This window comes from Pelobates fuscus, chromosome 3, assembly GCF_036172605.1.
Source record: "Pelobates fuscus isolate aPelFus1 chromosome 3, aPelFus1.pri, whole genome shotgun sequence".
NCBI lineage: Eukaryota > Metazoa > Chordata > Amphibia > Anura > Pelobatidae > Pelobates > Pelobates fuscus.
Genome location: NC_086319.1, coordinates 265,366,180 through 265,381,466, shown reverse-complemented (window position 1 = coordinate 265,381,466; position 15,287 = coordinate 265,366,180). Strand labels below are relative to the sequence as shown.

Sequence of the window (15,287 nt, the reverse complement as noted above, 5' to 3'; positions counted from 1 at the left end):
TTAAAAGGCAAAATTTAGCTGGAAATCATTTAAAAATCGTTTCACCTTTCCCTCACCCTCCCTTCCCCCTCTTTTTTCTCCTCTCTCTATCCCTACCACTCTCTCTTCCCCTACTTCTCACTCCTCCTCTCCCTCTCTCTCTCCCTTTCCCTTATCACCCCCCCACCCCCGTCCCCACTCAGAGACCCCAGGCCCTCACACCCACGCACATCGGCCACTCCCACCCACATCTCCTCTCAAGGAGACGAACGCCACCACCCACTCCAACCCCTCGATAGCTAAATTGGCACACACCCCCACGCACAAGCAAGCATACCTACAGGCACCCATCACCGCACCAATACGATACTACCGACACGAAACGCTGGTGAACCCAAACCACACACACTCCACAGAACCGACGACAATCACAAGCCTATCATCCGACACAGACCACACACCCAATCACAAACATCAGACGACACTCACTGCACACCACGAGGACCCCACTACCCCCTTCTATCAGACAAAACACGCAATTACCCCGCCCCTACACCCAGACCAGACCAACAGACTGCCCAGACCGCCCAGATCTGAACCACACCAAACTACTCTGGAAAACATCAGTGACAGACAACACCAACCAACTGACTGCATCAACAACCGCATGTCCAGCGGTACCCACCACAGGCCAACACGGCACTAACAGAGACAAAGCCGACTTTGGTCACTGTCACGAACTGTCTCCACTACACAATGCTACCCCCGGACTTCTCTTTCCGTACCCCTCCTCTCAAACCACCAAACAAGCATAATGTATGACAACAACGAAATGGGGGAAGGACGGGGTGGGGGGGGGGGGGGAGGGGAGGAAACAAGCCGGCTGTAACTACAAATGGTCACCCATGCACACTTGGGGGATCTGTTTAACTGTCACGTTGATATTATGTCTGTTATATAATGCAAACATTGACAACTCACACCCCCAGTTTCTTTTTTCTGTACCCACCCCAAAAAGAAGAGGAGGGAGGGGAAAAAAAGGAAAAGGAAAAAAAACAAAACACTAAAATCTTTAAAATAAAGAATTAAAAAAAAAACATATGCTGAAACCACCGACGAATCACCTGCATACCTGTTCGAATTGTATGACTGTCACAATAACTCTCTGTATGTTATGCGAAGACTGTATTATACACTTTAACCCCTTGACTCTTTTTTCTGTACCCCCTTCCCCATAAAACAAACCCTTTCAAATAAAGAATTTATTTAAAAAAAATTGTTTCACAAAAAATGGGGGAAGGCATCAAAAGCTTATTTGTACTATAACAAAATAAACTGCATTATTCACGGTGCTTACAATGCCACTATGGCAGGGTTACTAAGTATTTAATATACATTGTGTTTGCATTGCAGTCTTTTTATTGGGGAAGGGGTGTCAGAATATGTAACATTACGATATCCAAAAATCAAATACAGTTTGTCAAAAAGCTAGTATGAAAAAAATGGAAATAAAACATCCAGTCTCTCGAAGGTAAATTCTGACTCTTTTGTTTTATTTTTTAACAAAATTGGACTAAAATAAAAGCGTCACTGTTTAATCTGAATATCAAATGGGATGGAAATTCTGATTTAATCTGATTAGTTGTTCAAATCTGAAACATAATTATGTTATACCCTGATTTATCTCTATTTTTGTAAATGTATCTACATTTTAAATGGCATTAATAAACCATAAAACCAGCCTAGTTTATCTCAGACACTGCCAATAATTGCACAACACATATAATGTGCTAGATTGCTGCATACATGTTATTCGGGACTTTCACAGTTACGCAATGTATGCTTCATAGCGGGTAGCATTGTTTGTGGTGTAAATGTGTGAATATCAGTTTTGTTTGTGAACAAAGGATTTAGAATGTGTAAATGATTGTTCAACTCTCTGGGCTCTATGTGATTTATCGGTAGCCCACATCTATGAAAAAAAATATTGTCTGTAAGGGAAGTCATTATGTAACTTTTTGAACAAGGCTTTCATTTATTAAAATAAGACGAGAACAGCTCCTTCTGTGTATTATTTCGCTCTTTCAACATTATATGTGGAGTATATAATGTATAAGACTGACATTTTTTTATGAAAAATACATTTTCTATTTCTAAATTCACATGAATTTTCATACAATCCTCTCACCAGGGTTTATTTATATACACATTGGAAGATAACTGAATATTACCAGAATTCCTGAGTCAAAGATGGTAATTTAAAAACAAAGGCCCTAGACTCATCTCCCAAATCTGACATCAATTTCTGCTGCTATTGTTTTACGAGTTGAATGTAATTACTCAAGGGTCATATATAGAAAGATATTGGTTGAGCAGCAATAAGATGTTATTAGAGGTAGGTCCATCCATCACATTCACAGCTGAAACATGGAGGGTTATTTACTGAAGTAAAAATTCCAAGTTAATTTCAAATTTAAGGCCAAAGTAGCCGAAGTGAAAGTATAACGGACTTAGAGAATGTTTCTTTTTTTTTTTACCTTGGATTTTAAATGATCTCATTAGTGAACAATACTGAATCCTCTACATAGAGAAATGTAACCTCTGAACAAGAAGCAGTCAAACTCTGCAGAGTTTAATACCGGTGTACGAAGAATCGTTCTACGTTAATCTTTGTATACACCCTGTTTCATTGATGTCATGTGTTTTTAAGAAATGTATTTTCCTATTGCTTCTATTTTTCACATGCATTATAGTCCCCATGGACAACTAGACTTTTTCATTGTCTTTTATGAATTATTGGGCTCAAGCAAGAGGCACCTATTGCAGAGATTTAGGAACAGAGGATTCATTCACCATCAGACCTTTTCTGTGTCCAGGACAATAGTACATACCTTACACAGGTTCACGTTGCTGTTCTGGACAGTAAGAAAGAACCTTGGTTCTAGAAGATGTAGAATGGAAGGATCTTCTCTGTTCTTGATATACAGATTAACAGTATATCAAATTGGAGACAGTCTCTTTTTTTTTGTATACAATTGAATTGTAAAATATAGCACTACTTGAGAAACTGCCAAATATTATACACCAACACAAAAATATTCAAGTACACATTCTGAATACACAAACGAAATTATTCATTTGCAGCATTTCCCCATACTTTGCTTTTTTGTAGCTATGTTGGAACCCACTGGTTTCCACGGGGATTTATTACGTACATATATAACACTAGTGATGCATATTGTGCTACATATTTCTGGATATAATACACTTGTACAGATTCCAGGAACTTTCTTTATTTAAATGAATATAAACATCAAATCTCAGATTATTTTATCCCCTTTAGCAGCTGCCAGGCTGCCACAGACACAAAATAATTACATCCCCACCCTGACCACCCACCATATAATCTTTCCCTATATATTAACAATAGGATTGGAGAGACATCACCTTCCTCTAACCACAAGGCTTAGCATTACAACTGTGCATCTTTTATGGCTATAGCATATACATAGTCATCTTATATTAACCCCATTATTCCATTACACCCTTTTGGTAGTTCCTTGAGTCCGTCACTTTCAATATCTCTTTTACTGAACATTCCCTACAGCACACAAATAGTAAAGTGACACTGTCATTAGAAATTGCTTATGCACAATCATATGGTACTATAAAAATTGCCTACATCTTGTATGATAATGATAACTTTTAATTCTGTTTCTCTTTTTTTTCTTAATACATACAAACTGAAGGATTGCTAGCTAACCTTGCGCATGCTGATCACAGAGAATCAGCACAGAATTAAAAAAAAACAAAAAAAAAAAAAACCTTTTCCTCTTTGCTCATGTTGGGAAGCTTGGTGTTAATTTGCAAATCTCAGATTCGGATTGGCTGCTGGTGTCACCTGCTCTCTGCAGCCTTGTCATTGGAAGTTTGGAAAGATGATCATAAAATCGTCACATCTTTAGGTGGTAATTATAGCTTTCTACAGCTTGGTCATAAATATTAAATATTAACCCGCTGGGGTTGTTATTTTAAAATGATTTATGGGGAGAAAATTTCAGTTGACATGAACTCTCTAATCAGTTTTGTGCTGCGGCCATGAAGAGCATTATTCCTATTATCCTTCTGATCCCAGACACCTGCTGTATAGCGATGTGTTAGGACTCACTCTAGTAGAGCCCTGCAGTGTGACTTTTTACACTGACAAGTGCACAGAACACACACATACTGCGTGCGGCACAAACTCCACAAAACAAGGACTGATTGTGTTCTTGTGGCAATTTGCACGAAATGACCAGGAAACAAAGTGTAGCACAAGGGGTGTGATAATAAAGGCTCTGTATGCACATGAAACACACTGTGCGTTTACTCACATGCCAAGATACAATGTGCTCTATTTGTGCACAGAGTGCAGACTGTAAGCACAAACGCACAGGATACACACTATGTATGCTCTGTCTTCACTCTAATTCTCGATTTCGGTAGCAGTCATACAATTACATTCACTTCACAGGCACTCTGCCTTTGAGTTCAAATATTCTCTCATTCTTACATACGCTCTCATACTCCCTCTCTTGTCATATCTCTGTGGCTAATATGTCCTGGAAGGAGAGCTCCATATCAGGCATAGTGAGGATTGGCCCATCATCCAGATCTTCACCCCCAGTCAGAGCACGCAGCCTTTGCTCTAAAGCCTGGCATCGCTGGCACATATGCAAGTAATTCTGCTGTAGCTGACGCTGGTAGCGGATTACTTTTTCCTTCTCATCTCGCCATGTCTTGCGCTCCCGCTGGAACACGTCTGTCATCTGCTCATTGTTCTGTCTTTCAGCCTCCAGCTCTGTTCTTAGGGTTTCCATCTCAGCTTCACTAGAGGCTGTCTCATCCCTTTCTTCCCGCTCCTCCTCTGCAGCCCGCAGCCTTTCTTCAGCTTCCCGTGCCCGCTGTTCCTGGGCTTCAGCTCTTCCCTTGGTTTCCCGGAGCTGAGCCTTTAAACTGAGGATCTCACTGGCTCGGAGAGAAGACTCCTCCTGAGTTTCCCGTAACTGTTGACGAAGAGAAGCAATTTCTCCAGATTTTTGACATACCTATAAAAGAAATAGGGAACATGATTTTTCTATTTTTTCCACAAATTTTCCTTTTTCTCTGCTATACATCACATTCATGCATATTTGAATCCTGCAAAATGTTCTCTCTGTCAAGCATACATTATTGCATCTAAACCTACATTGATGCATTTCACCTGTTTGTGTTTCTGTTGTTTAATCTCACATCTATTACTACCTCTCATGTGATAAATCATTAATTCTCTCCTTACTCTTCAACAGTGCCTATTTTTCCTTGTCAGTAATGGCTTTGTTAGGTCTTCTCTCATCATGTCATAAACTCCATTTTCCTTTAAATGTCACTCTACTTACCTCCCATTGTGTTTCATCCATTGATGGACTGATGGTGATTTTCTTCTCCTTTTCGTATACACGCATCTTATTCTCCTTGGCTTCTCTCTCTTGTGCCACCTGGATCTGTAGTACATGCTGCCCTCTTTGGCCTCTCTGCGAACTCTGTCTAGACCTAGGTATGCCTCTGTGTCCTTCCTCATTGCTTTCACCAGGCTCAGCTCGTGCGATATCGTCACAGGATGGTGGAGATCTGAGCCCTGGCTTAGGTGGTACACTAAGAATCTTGTTTGCATTTCCACCATCTGAAAGAGACATGGCTCTGAGACTCAGCATATTGCTTCTGGAACTCTGGGTGATGTTGTGGGCACTGCCCCCAAATCTTCCAGTTGGCATCAGTAGGGCATCCAACTGGCATGCCGTGCCCAGTTTACTAGGATGAGTGGGAAGGCTGGACATGGAGTTTCTACCAGATTCAGACATGCCTCCAATACAATGCCCTCCACGACTTTCTGCTTCACGTACTCTGTCTGGACGGTAGTAATGGGAAAGCTGAGGTCCCCTCTCTTCAGCTGGATAACATGTGACAGCGGAATTTCTGCGCATTCCAGGTTTCAGTGGAGTTGGGCGGAGGGCATTCATCTCCTGAATTTGAGAAGAAAAATATTATTTGACTGTATGTTTCCTTTCTCACATACATTTACCTAACATTTACTTACTTGTACCTCCCACTTACCCTTTTCAATTCACTTACATTATAATTCAAGTAGTTTTTGTATCTTCTTCATACCTCTTAAATTGGTCCATTTCACAGCACACCAATCCCACTTCTACCTATTAAGAATTATTTTTTTAACAGTCCAATACTTTATTTGCCCATATGTGCAAATCTATTTCAACGCCTACTACACCATGTCTACAAAACCAAAATTATTGCTTTAGCATAGCTTTGTGAAATGTAATCCTTATAACTTTGATCTTGTATATATTTAATAGCATTAGTTTTGCAAACTTTGACTACGGAGTACCCTTTGGATCTCCAATAATGTGGTGGGACCATAATTGCTAACATTTTAAGTTTTAAGCTCCTGATCACTATACCATCAGATTGATCAGGCCCAAGGTCTCAAATCAATTTGATGGAACCTCAATCCCATGGCCTCTTACAAACAGATCCTATATTACCTCTGTTAACACTGTTAACTCCGTAGCTCCTTTTCCAATTCAGCTCTATCCTTACTGCAAATTTTTCTTTGCTGTCATCCTCTTTTTCAATACTCTTTCCATATCTCATCTATGTGTTTTCCCCCTATTCAATTTATCTCTTTCTTCTTTTGTATTACATGCATTTCTCACCATACCGACTATTAGATCCCTCATTCCATTTTCATTCTATTCTTCTATTCTACGGTTCCTTACCTCTTCCATAGCTTTCTGCCTCTGTCTGCTCTGCCTTCACCTCTTTCTGATTGCTCTCTGCCACTGCTTATTCCCACTTTCAAGGTTTCCTGCTGTTTTTCTCCTTACATTGCTCCTCTCCATTCCTTGATACTTGTTACAACACTTACCTCTGTTTTGTTTTTTTTCTCACTAGCTTTGCTCCACCTAAATGTACTTTTAAGAAACTATGCATTTTTCAAGTACAATTCAGGGTATTTACCTTATAGGCACTGTATACTCAGATTACACTGACAACATGTATTGCTTTATTTCAGCCGCACATACCTAAATGAGTTATATTGACTCGCTGTGATGTCACATATTATACCTGTAGACTCCTTACATCATGTCAGATTACAAATGCCCACTAAAAAAAAACATCTTTACTGAAGGTTGCTTAGAAAACTCACTTACTTCCTTCAAGGCCTTCTCACAGGACCAGGCAGGAAACACAAATAACTCTTGTGACTGTACAAATTAGTAATGGCTCCCCGAGTACTAACTGGGAGCTCTTTGAAGGTCCATGGCCCCTGTTTGGGAATCACTGTTTTATACTATATATCTATTAAAACATGCACAAATGTCATGTTAATGTTTTGCTTAAACGCAGTACTAAGGCTGAGTCTGACAATTCTGGGATGCCATTGAGATCCCATCATTTTTGATAAAATGTAAGCTGGACTCTGCTTACCTTAGTTTTGAAAGTAAATAAAACGATTGTGGGCCCTATCAAAAAACTGCTGGTCTATCATCTATATAGTTCTTCCCATTGTAATATTTACATTACAGCAAAAACCTGTCAGTAGGTGCTGTAAGATTAGTTTATTTAAAGACATAAACATAAAGTGCAATATAAACTGCAAATAAATGTTCTCTAGATGTCCAATCATTATGGCCTTATTTCTGAGTTAACATGGAAGAAGATACTCTTTGATGTCAAAGATGTTCTGACTTACCAATTCCAGTCGGTTGGGGAAATGGATCATGCTAGGTGGGTTACATGGCTTGCTGGTTGGGATTGGATACTCTTTGTTTGATTGGCTTTCTGGTTCTGTATTGGTCACTCCACCATGGTATTCCTGTCTGGAACCCACATGTTGCTTTTGACTGACTTTTATGTAAAAAAAGTCTTCACTCCTGCCCATTTTGGATCCCCCACCCTTGGCATGCCCAGACTCCTGTGAGAAGCCGAATCTGAGAATCCCATCTGAGCAGCGACTCAATTTTTTCAAGTGTGGAGGTTTCCTCCCACGATGCTGCGATCCTCGGCTCTGTTTGCTATTGAACCCATGCCCAGATAGAAGACTTCCCACACTGCCCATGGTGCTTAAAGTATGGCCAGAAGATGTAGCCTGCCAAATGAGGAACCGATATAGAAGTAGAAGGAGTTGGGGTCATATCCAAGGGTCCCCGACCCTCGGGGGAAAAAAACCTGTTGGAGAACAGAAGGGGTATTTGAGAATTAATATGTACATTTGTAAATACCATGAAGTTGTGACATTGTCCAATAATGGATAATATGATTATTTAAATATAAATATTAATGTATTTTGATGATGTAATAAAATATGTATATGTTGTGATATATTACAATGTCTCAATCCATGATAAACTAATAATATGATAAAATTCTAGGACATTTATAATATAATAGGCTTCCTGTGATATATTGTGATTCAATAGAGGCAAATCACAATAGCAATGTTAATAATACACTTGTGAAGGGTACACTGTGTTTTATGATACACACACTACCTGTTTCCGTGGCAACAGGCATTTTGATGCCTCCTGAATTGAACGGGACAAAAGATAATGCGTAACTACAGGGGAAAGGGTTAACTGCATTATTTTGGTCATAGAGGTGAACATTTTTTATTATCTGCAATCATTCTTTTATTTGGCCTGCTATGTCACTAACATAGGTAGTGTCTATCAGAGACATGTTTTGTGCTCCCACACACTCTTGAATGCAGTCCTAGAGGTGGCAGTGTCCCTGATTTTCTATCTGTATAGTCATAGAGGTAAGTGTCCCTCCCACGCACACTCTGTGCAGCATGAGTCAGGCTGGAGAACTGTCAGGAACAGAAACTCTTTATTAGAACCTAACACATTCTAAAAAGATAACATGGCAGGAACAGTACAGGAAACACACCTCAAAATATTTATAATAGCACCCTAATATTTGATCATGTTCTGCATCTAAAACAATGGATAGCTTCCAACATTCCTGTATTGATAGTATGCACTAATCATTATCTAAATCATTTACACCCCAAAGCACTAAATAATCAAATTGTTATTTTACGTCATTTATAAACTATCAGCCCATTACCACATCCGTAAAGATATGAAGAATATTATTCCACAAACAGATTCAAGAAGAAGATAAGAGTTTTATTTGTTTCTTTATTTGACTTTTATTGTCATAAATCCATTCCTTGAGCAGCACCCTTCCTTGGTTATCCATGCCAATAGTTGAAAAAGCATAATCAATTAGTATAGCACTATGTGGCAATCACTGACTAACATCATGACATTTGCCTGCTCAGAAGATTTGAAATTTATTTTCTCATCCCTTTCCTAGAACATAATTTCATGAACCAATCCTGATCATTCAACCAAAATGTGTATATAAAGCAATTGCAAGAGATCAGAAATACAACCATCCCTTAAATTCCAATACATATTCCACTGTCACAGATCTAGGATTTAAAGTCTTTCATTAAGCTATCACTAGAGGCCCGGAGACCCTCATTCCATAGATATGGATAGAACCATTCCATTACCTGACTGCTATAGACCTAAATGCATTCATTCCATTAACCTACTGCTAGTGATCGGGACTCCATTATTCCATTAACCAATTGCTGGAGGTATAGTTACCATAATTTCACTAAGACAGCGCTAGGCAAAATGTAGATCTCCAGTTGTTTCAGTCGCCATTATGCTTTTTAAAATGGCAGTGCTTCATGGAATTTGCAATTCTACAACACTTGAGGATCTACCATATGCCCACAGCCCACCCCTGCGTTAACCCATTGCTATAGATCTCAAGGATCCCGGTAACTATTTGAAGAGGTTAATTGTGGTCCCTGAAGAAGTCCACTAGGTGGACGAAACGCGTTGGACCTCTTTTTTAACATTTACATTTTATTTTATTGCTTGTAAATTTGTCTACAATAAATCTGTACAAATACCTACATGGATTCTTGAAATTTCACCCTGGTTGGGTGAAAGGAAGGGTGAAGGAGGCTCTGGCCCCTCGCTTACATGGGGTTTGGGGCACTCTAAGGTCATCTCCTCTGTGCTTGCAACCATTACAGTGCTGCTCTATATATGTATAACAATATTTCACGGTGTGTTGCTAATTATTTTATAGATACACATTTGTGATGTAAATTTGGTATAAATACATTATATGCATCAGACAAGCATCATCTCTTATTTCTAGAGATTTTGAAAACATAATTTCAATAACCCACTGCTAGAAATCTAGGGAACTTAACTTTATTAATCCTATTTTTAATATGTTTAGAAAAAAATAAACATTACGGACTTTGGATTAACAGCATAAACAGATGTGAGAAAGGCTGAACGTGAAGGATGCATGTATCTTATGTAATAGAAAGAAATCACAAAAGCCTTGGCACAATGCTTGATTAAAAAAAAAAAAAACAGGGAAGTGGGTGCACACTGAGAATATGCATTTCTTCATTGTGGTGCTACTGTCACGATGCAATGTTACACATCAGAAAAACACAATTCACTTAACTTATAGGTAGAAATCTGAAAACCATCATTCCGTTAACCCATTGCTAGAAATCTGAAAACCATCATTCCGTTAACCCATTGCTACAAATCTGAAAACCATCATTCCGTTAACCCATTGCTAGAAATCTGAAAACCATCATTCCGTTAACCCATTGCTAGAAATCTGAAAACCATAATTCCGTTAACCCATTGCTACAAATCAGAAAACCAGTATACCATTAAACCATGGATGGCCAAAACATAGATCCCCAGCTGACTTGCAACTCTTGTGATGATATGCCAGATGTAATGCTAACAAAGCATTATGGGAGTTGTAGTTTTATTACAGCTGGGCATTTTGCCACACTTTCAGTTCAGAAAAAGAACATACCGTTTACCTACAAAGTTTAAAAATCATTCAAGGAACCCTGTGCTGGAGAGATGGAAAGCATCCGTTAAACAATCTCCTGCTAGCACCCAACATAAATCACACATTCTGTTTTAATTTATGAAGTGATATAAACCAACTAACCTTCACTATATCGGCATCCTCACTCATACCCTTTAATCTAGACTTCATTGGCATTTATTCTTCTAGGGACATCTGGGCCACTAAGCAGCACAGCTAAGTTTCACTGATAACAGTCAGTAAGTATATGTATCTTGGTTGGCACCAGCAAAACTTCACTCTTTGCTTTTAATAAAAATTATACATACAACACGCTAACCTCTGCAGAATATCTTTCCACTTACCAATAACATACAGTGTTACCATTTACCTGCAGAACATCACTTCGTTAATATGAAATAATAATATATTTTATATATGTGACTTGTGGTCTCTGACAAGAGAAAATGTAAAGGTGTAATTATACAGATCATAGGATAAAGCTTTTTATGATATAGGTGACTGGTAGAATATAATGGAATAGGAAAGGATGTAGTGTTGTGATGCAATGCTGCTAATTGTTGGGAGGGGGCTTAATATGCAGGGCATTACTTTCTTATGTAACACTCGGTCCTGAAAAAATACCAAAAAAAAATCCTTCAGATGCTCAGCTAATCTAACGAACTTTAACCCCTTAAGGACCAAACTTCTGGAATAAAAGGGAATCATGACATGTCACACATGTCATGTGTCCTTAAGGGGTTAAAGAAACACAGAACATTAACTTGTTCCTTGCTTGAAACACGCAACCCCTCCACAATAAAATATCAGTAAAGCATGCCTCTTTTTAACCATTTACAATCCATAGCCTCATGTTCATTAATCCAGCACACCATTTACCTTCCCACCACATCTCAAAACCTGCACAGTATCATTCAATTAACCCTTTCCTTGCCGAAGCTGAGCAATCAACTGTTCTAATAAGAGACCTGCACAGCGTCACAGTTAAACCTCTCTTCTACCAGTCTCCCACTCAAAACGGCTCCATTCATCCATCTATTCAATTCTTGCAGTATATAGGAATCGCTTTATTAACTCCTTTTCATGCTTAGAAAAGTACAGTAATAAAAATAGATAAACATATAAATTAAATTTAAATTAAAAAAAAAACCATCTCTGATATATGACATATTTGATATATTATACACGGGAAAATACTGAATTTGCCTAAATATCTCATAAATGCTTACCTTCCAGTAACCAAAAAGAACCCTGCTTGCGATATTAACTCAAGTCAAAGAAATACAGAGTATTGCTCAAACACTACACCGGCCATAGTTCCACATGAGTATCATTTTATTAACCCTTTCACTGTCCAGACATACATTTCATTTTCCTGCATCAAACAACCTGGGGAGTTTAAATCCATTAACCAATAACCCGCCAGTGACCCACACCCTTCCTTTCCCTGCACAGGATTTTAAGACAGGATTTTAAGACCCTTTAAGACAAGATGAAGCATACGTTTTGCCTTATTATGTTCTTCTGAATTTGACTTCAGAGTGCTGCAAACCATTCAATGAATCCATGCAGTGACACTTATCTGCGAAGTATTGGTCCATGAACCTTCAGATCAGGTTCAATCTGCTGTTCAGCACTTAGGACAGTGACAGCCTGCTGGTAGCCTGTCAGTTGTTGTGGGGCTACAATACTCATGATAAATCGCCAGCTGGATGGCTACCTATTGGCTTACTCTGACTTGACGTGAGCACCGTTCTAGCACTGATATCCTTAATATTTCAAATAACTAGAGAGTCCCTATAGCACGGACAGCATCCCTCGGCATTAAAGACCAGTGGGGAACTGCCTCTTTTTACTACCCTTTCCTCCACCGATAGATGTGTAGGATGACATTTATATATATTTTTTAATGAGTCAATTAATTAATATTGTCACATAGTTTAGTGTTTGGCGATGGATCTGTACAATATCCCTTCTATTTCCCATGTTGAATCTGCACAGTGTTACTCCCTGACCATTCCATGAAAAACATGCAGCCCCATGATTGCATTAAATGTCAGATACCAACATAGCAATACTCAGTTTAACAGTGTTCTCCCAAAAAAATGACTCCTCTTTAAAGAGAAATCGCCCTATTAACTCATAAGAAGAAACCTATAGAAAATAGTTAATCTGAGCCATTTCTTGAGTGTTTACAGACATTACTTCACTGTCTCTAGCCAACAAGAAACGTACACATTTAAAATAACATTCATTAATAGTATACCCTTTCCCCTGTGACTATGCAGGATCTTATCTTTATTTTACCTATTCTGCTCCCAGAGACCTGCAGCGCAGACTTCGTCTTGTCCTTATATAGTAATATTCAGACTGTAACTCATACTGCAGATCATTACTCCTTCATAATCTTCCTTATGCATCATCTTACTTATGGATCTCCAATGTCCACTCTTGCAGAGCATTGCCTCTTCCTTCCTATATTGCATACAATGTGTAATGTTTCAGTTTATCTTCAAGAATCTATCTCATAGATATATTGCTTGCAGACTATCATGCTCCTATCCTGCATATTATCTATACTTTCTATTGCTTCTCCTCTCACCACCCACACATTAACCTAAAAAAGCCCCCCTCCCTCCCCCCCACCCCCCTTCTAAGCACAGCATCTCTGCGGGACATTGCTCTCTCGTGTCCCTCTTCACTCACCAGATCCCATGTGTTCCACGTCGGTCAGAGGCCAGACCTGTAGCTCAGAAGATTCGTTTATCCACTGACAGCAGGGTCTGGTAGCCAAATTGGCAAGCAATGAGAAGGCAGAGCCAGAGACCACATCTATGCTCTGATTGGCTATAAGAAAAGGCAACATTTACATAAAGCTCTGTCTGACTCCCACACACTTTTCTTCTGTTCTCCTCCTTCACCCCATTATCCTCTTATCAAACTCTCTACCTCAGCAATCACTCTATATAACCTCCTCCCCTCCCCCTTTCACCCCCTTATTTTTTCAGCCACCTCCCCACAAACACTCAGTTACCACAGCATCCTCTCTCAGGTCACTTCACAATCTTACTTTATTTTTAATCCACCCTCACACTCAATAAATAATCATTAGTTGTCTCTTCTACCCCCATTACCCTCATACACATTTGTACCCATCTTCTCTTTCTTTCTATTCCTTCCTTCAAAATACTTCTCTATTGTTCCTTATTTCTCCTCTCCCCCCCCCCTTTTTTTAATTAATTCCTTACTTCCATGCTCACTTGTGGAATTCCCCTCTCACTCCACAACCCCTTACCATTTTTTATTTCTCACCCTCATAGTTCACAACCCTACCTCAGCCTCTTTTTATTATTTTCTCGATCTCCTCCGTCACTCCGCAGTCATCACTTTTCTCCCTCTTAGTTCACAATCCTTTATTATGTACCTCATTAGATTCCTCCTTTACTCTAAATCCCTTTTTCTATTACCTAACCTAACTTTCACCCACCACCTTTCACACACTGAAACCCACCCTCCTCCAACCCCCTACCTCAACCTTTTTTATTTTACTGTCAATTTTATACAAACCTTTTAGATTCTTGCTGTTGTGGACTACATGTCCCATGATGCTCTGCCAGCCATGATCTCTAAGTCTCTTACAGATCTCTGTTTTACATCAACCTAAATCATTTTATTTCTTTGCTTTTTTTCATTCATTCACTCCTCATTATTCTTCCCACACACTTCTCTCCACGCCCCCTACATACATCTCCCCTTCCTTCTCTCTTTTCATGTCATGCCTGTCTGCCCTCCTAATTTAATCTCTTAGTTTTGCATAGATTTGTTCTGTAGGGAAAATAACATTGAAACTAACTCTAGGTCTATGTGATCTTACAGCATACACGAAGACATAGGTTAAACATACTACATGGGCCACACATTGCATGCAGGTGGATTATTTAAATTACTTATCAACACATATCACAATGAAAGATAATTATCTGGAAGTGTAGGGTTAGGTTTAGTATGACTGGTTAAGGAGTAAAGATAAAATAAGGTTAATAATATTCAAACTTGCGAAAATATTGAGCAACATACTGAATATGGAGTAATTGCCATGGTAACCAATGGAATATTTCTTCTGATTACTGCGCACGCTGTAATTCAAGGACACGGCAACCAGCATCATACAATTAAGACTGACATTCAGACATTGCTGTGTAGTTTAGGAATAATGTAGCTTTGCAGGCAGTTAATAATCCTTACCATCACCACTGTAAGGCAATGGTTACAGCTGGTGCAGTGGTGGCTCATCATGTTGTGGTACTCTATAC

The 15,287-nt window shown here is 39.1% G+C and overlaps 1 protein-coding gene across 3 annotated transcripts; it reads right to left on the bottom strand.

Moving 5' to 3' along the window:
• Positions 1 to 3,272: 3,272 nt before the first annotated feature.
• LZTS1 (leucine zipper tumor suppressor 1) lies at positions 3,273 to 14,592 on the bottom strand. 3 transcript variants are annotated; one of them, XM_063445521.1, is made up of 4 exons: positions 14,542 to 14,592; positions 7,772 to 8,247; positions 5,397 to 6,020; positions 3,273 to 5,066 (listed from the first exon to the last, which is right to left on the bottom strand). In XM_063445521.1, exons 2-4 carry the CDS (start codon positions 8,135 to 8,137, stop codon positions 4,557 to 4,559), a joined length of 1,500 nt encoding a protein of 499 aa, XP_063301591.1. In that variant the 5' UTR covers positions 8,138 to 8,247; positions 14,542 to 14,592; the 3' UTR covers positions 3,273 to 4,556. The 3 variants fall into 3 exon arrangements, with proteins under 3 accessions (XP_063301591.1, XP_063301590.1, XP_063301592.1); XM_063445520.1 differs by lacking the exon at positions 14,542 to 14,592 and adding an exon at positions 13,681 to 13,815; XM_063445522.1 differs by lacking the exon at positions 14,542 to 14,592 and adding an exon at positions 13,403 to 13,439.
• Positions 14,593 to 15,287: the final 695 nt, after the last annotated feature.

Excerpts from the sequence above, each read along its gene's own strand:
- LZTS1 (XM_063445521.1), bottom strand. The coding sequence starts at position 8,137 with ATGGGCAGTGTGGGAAGTCTTCTATCTGGGCATGGGTTCAATAGCAAA. Across the intron at positions 6,021-7,771 it reads TCCCCAACCGACTGGAATTG|GAGATGAATGCCCTCCGCCC; the intron begins GTAAGTCAGAAC and ends TCTCAAATTCAG. Across the intron at positions 5,067-5,396 it reads TGGATGAAACACAATGGGAG|GTATGTCAAAAATCTGGAGA; the intron begins GTAAGTAGAGTG and ends TTTCTTTTATAG.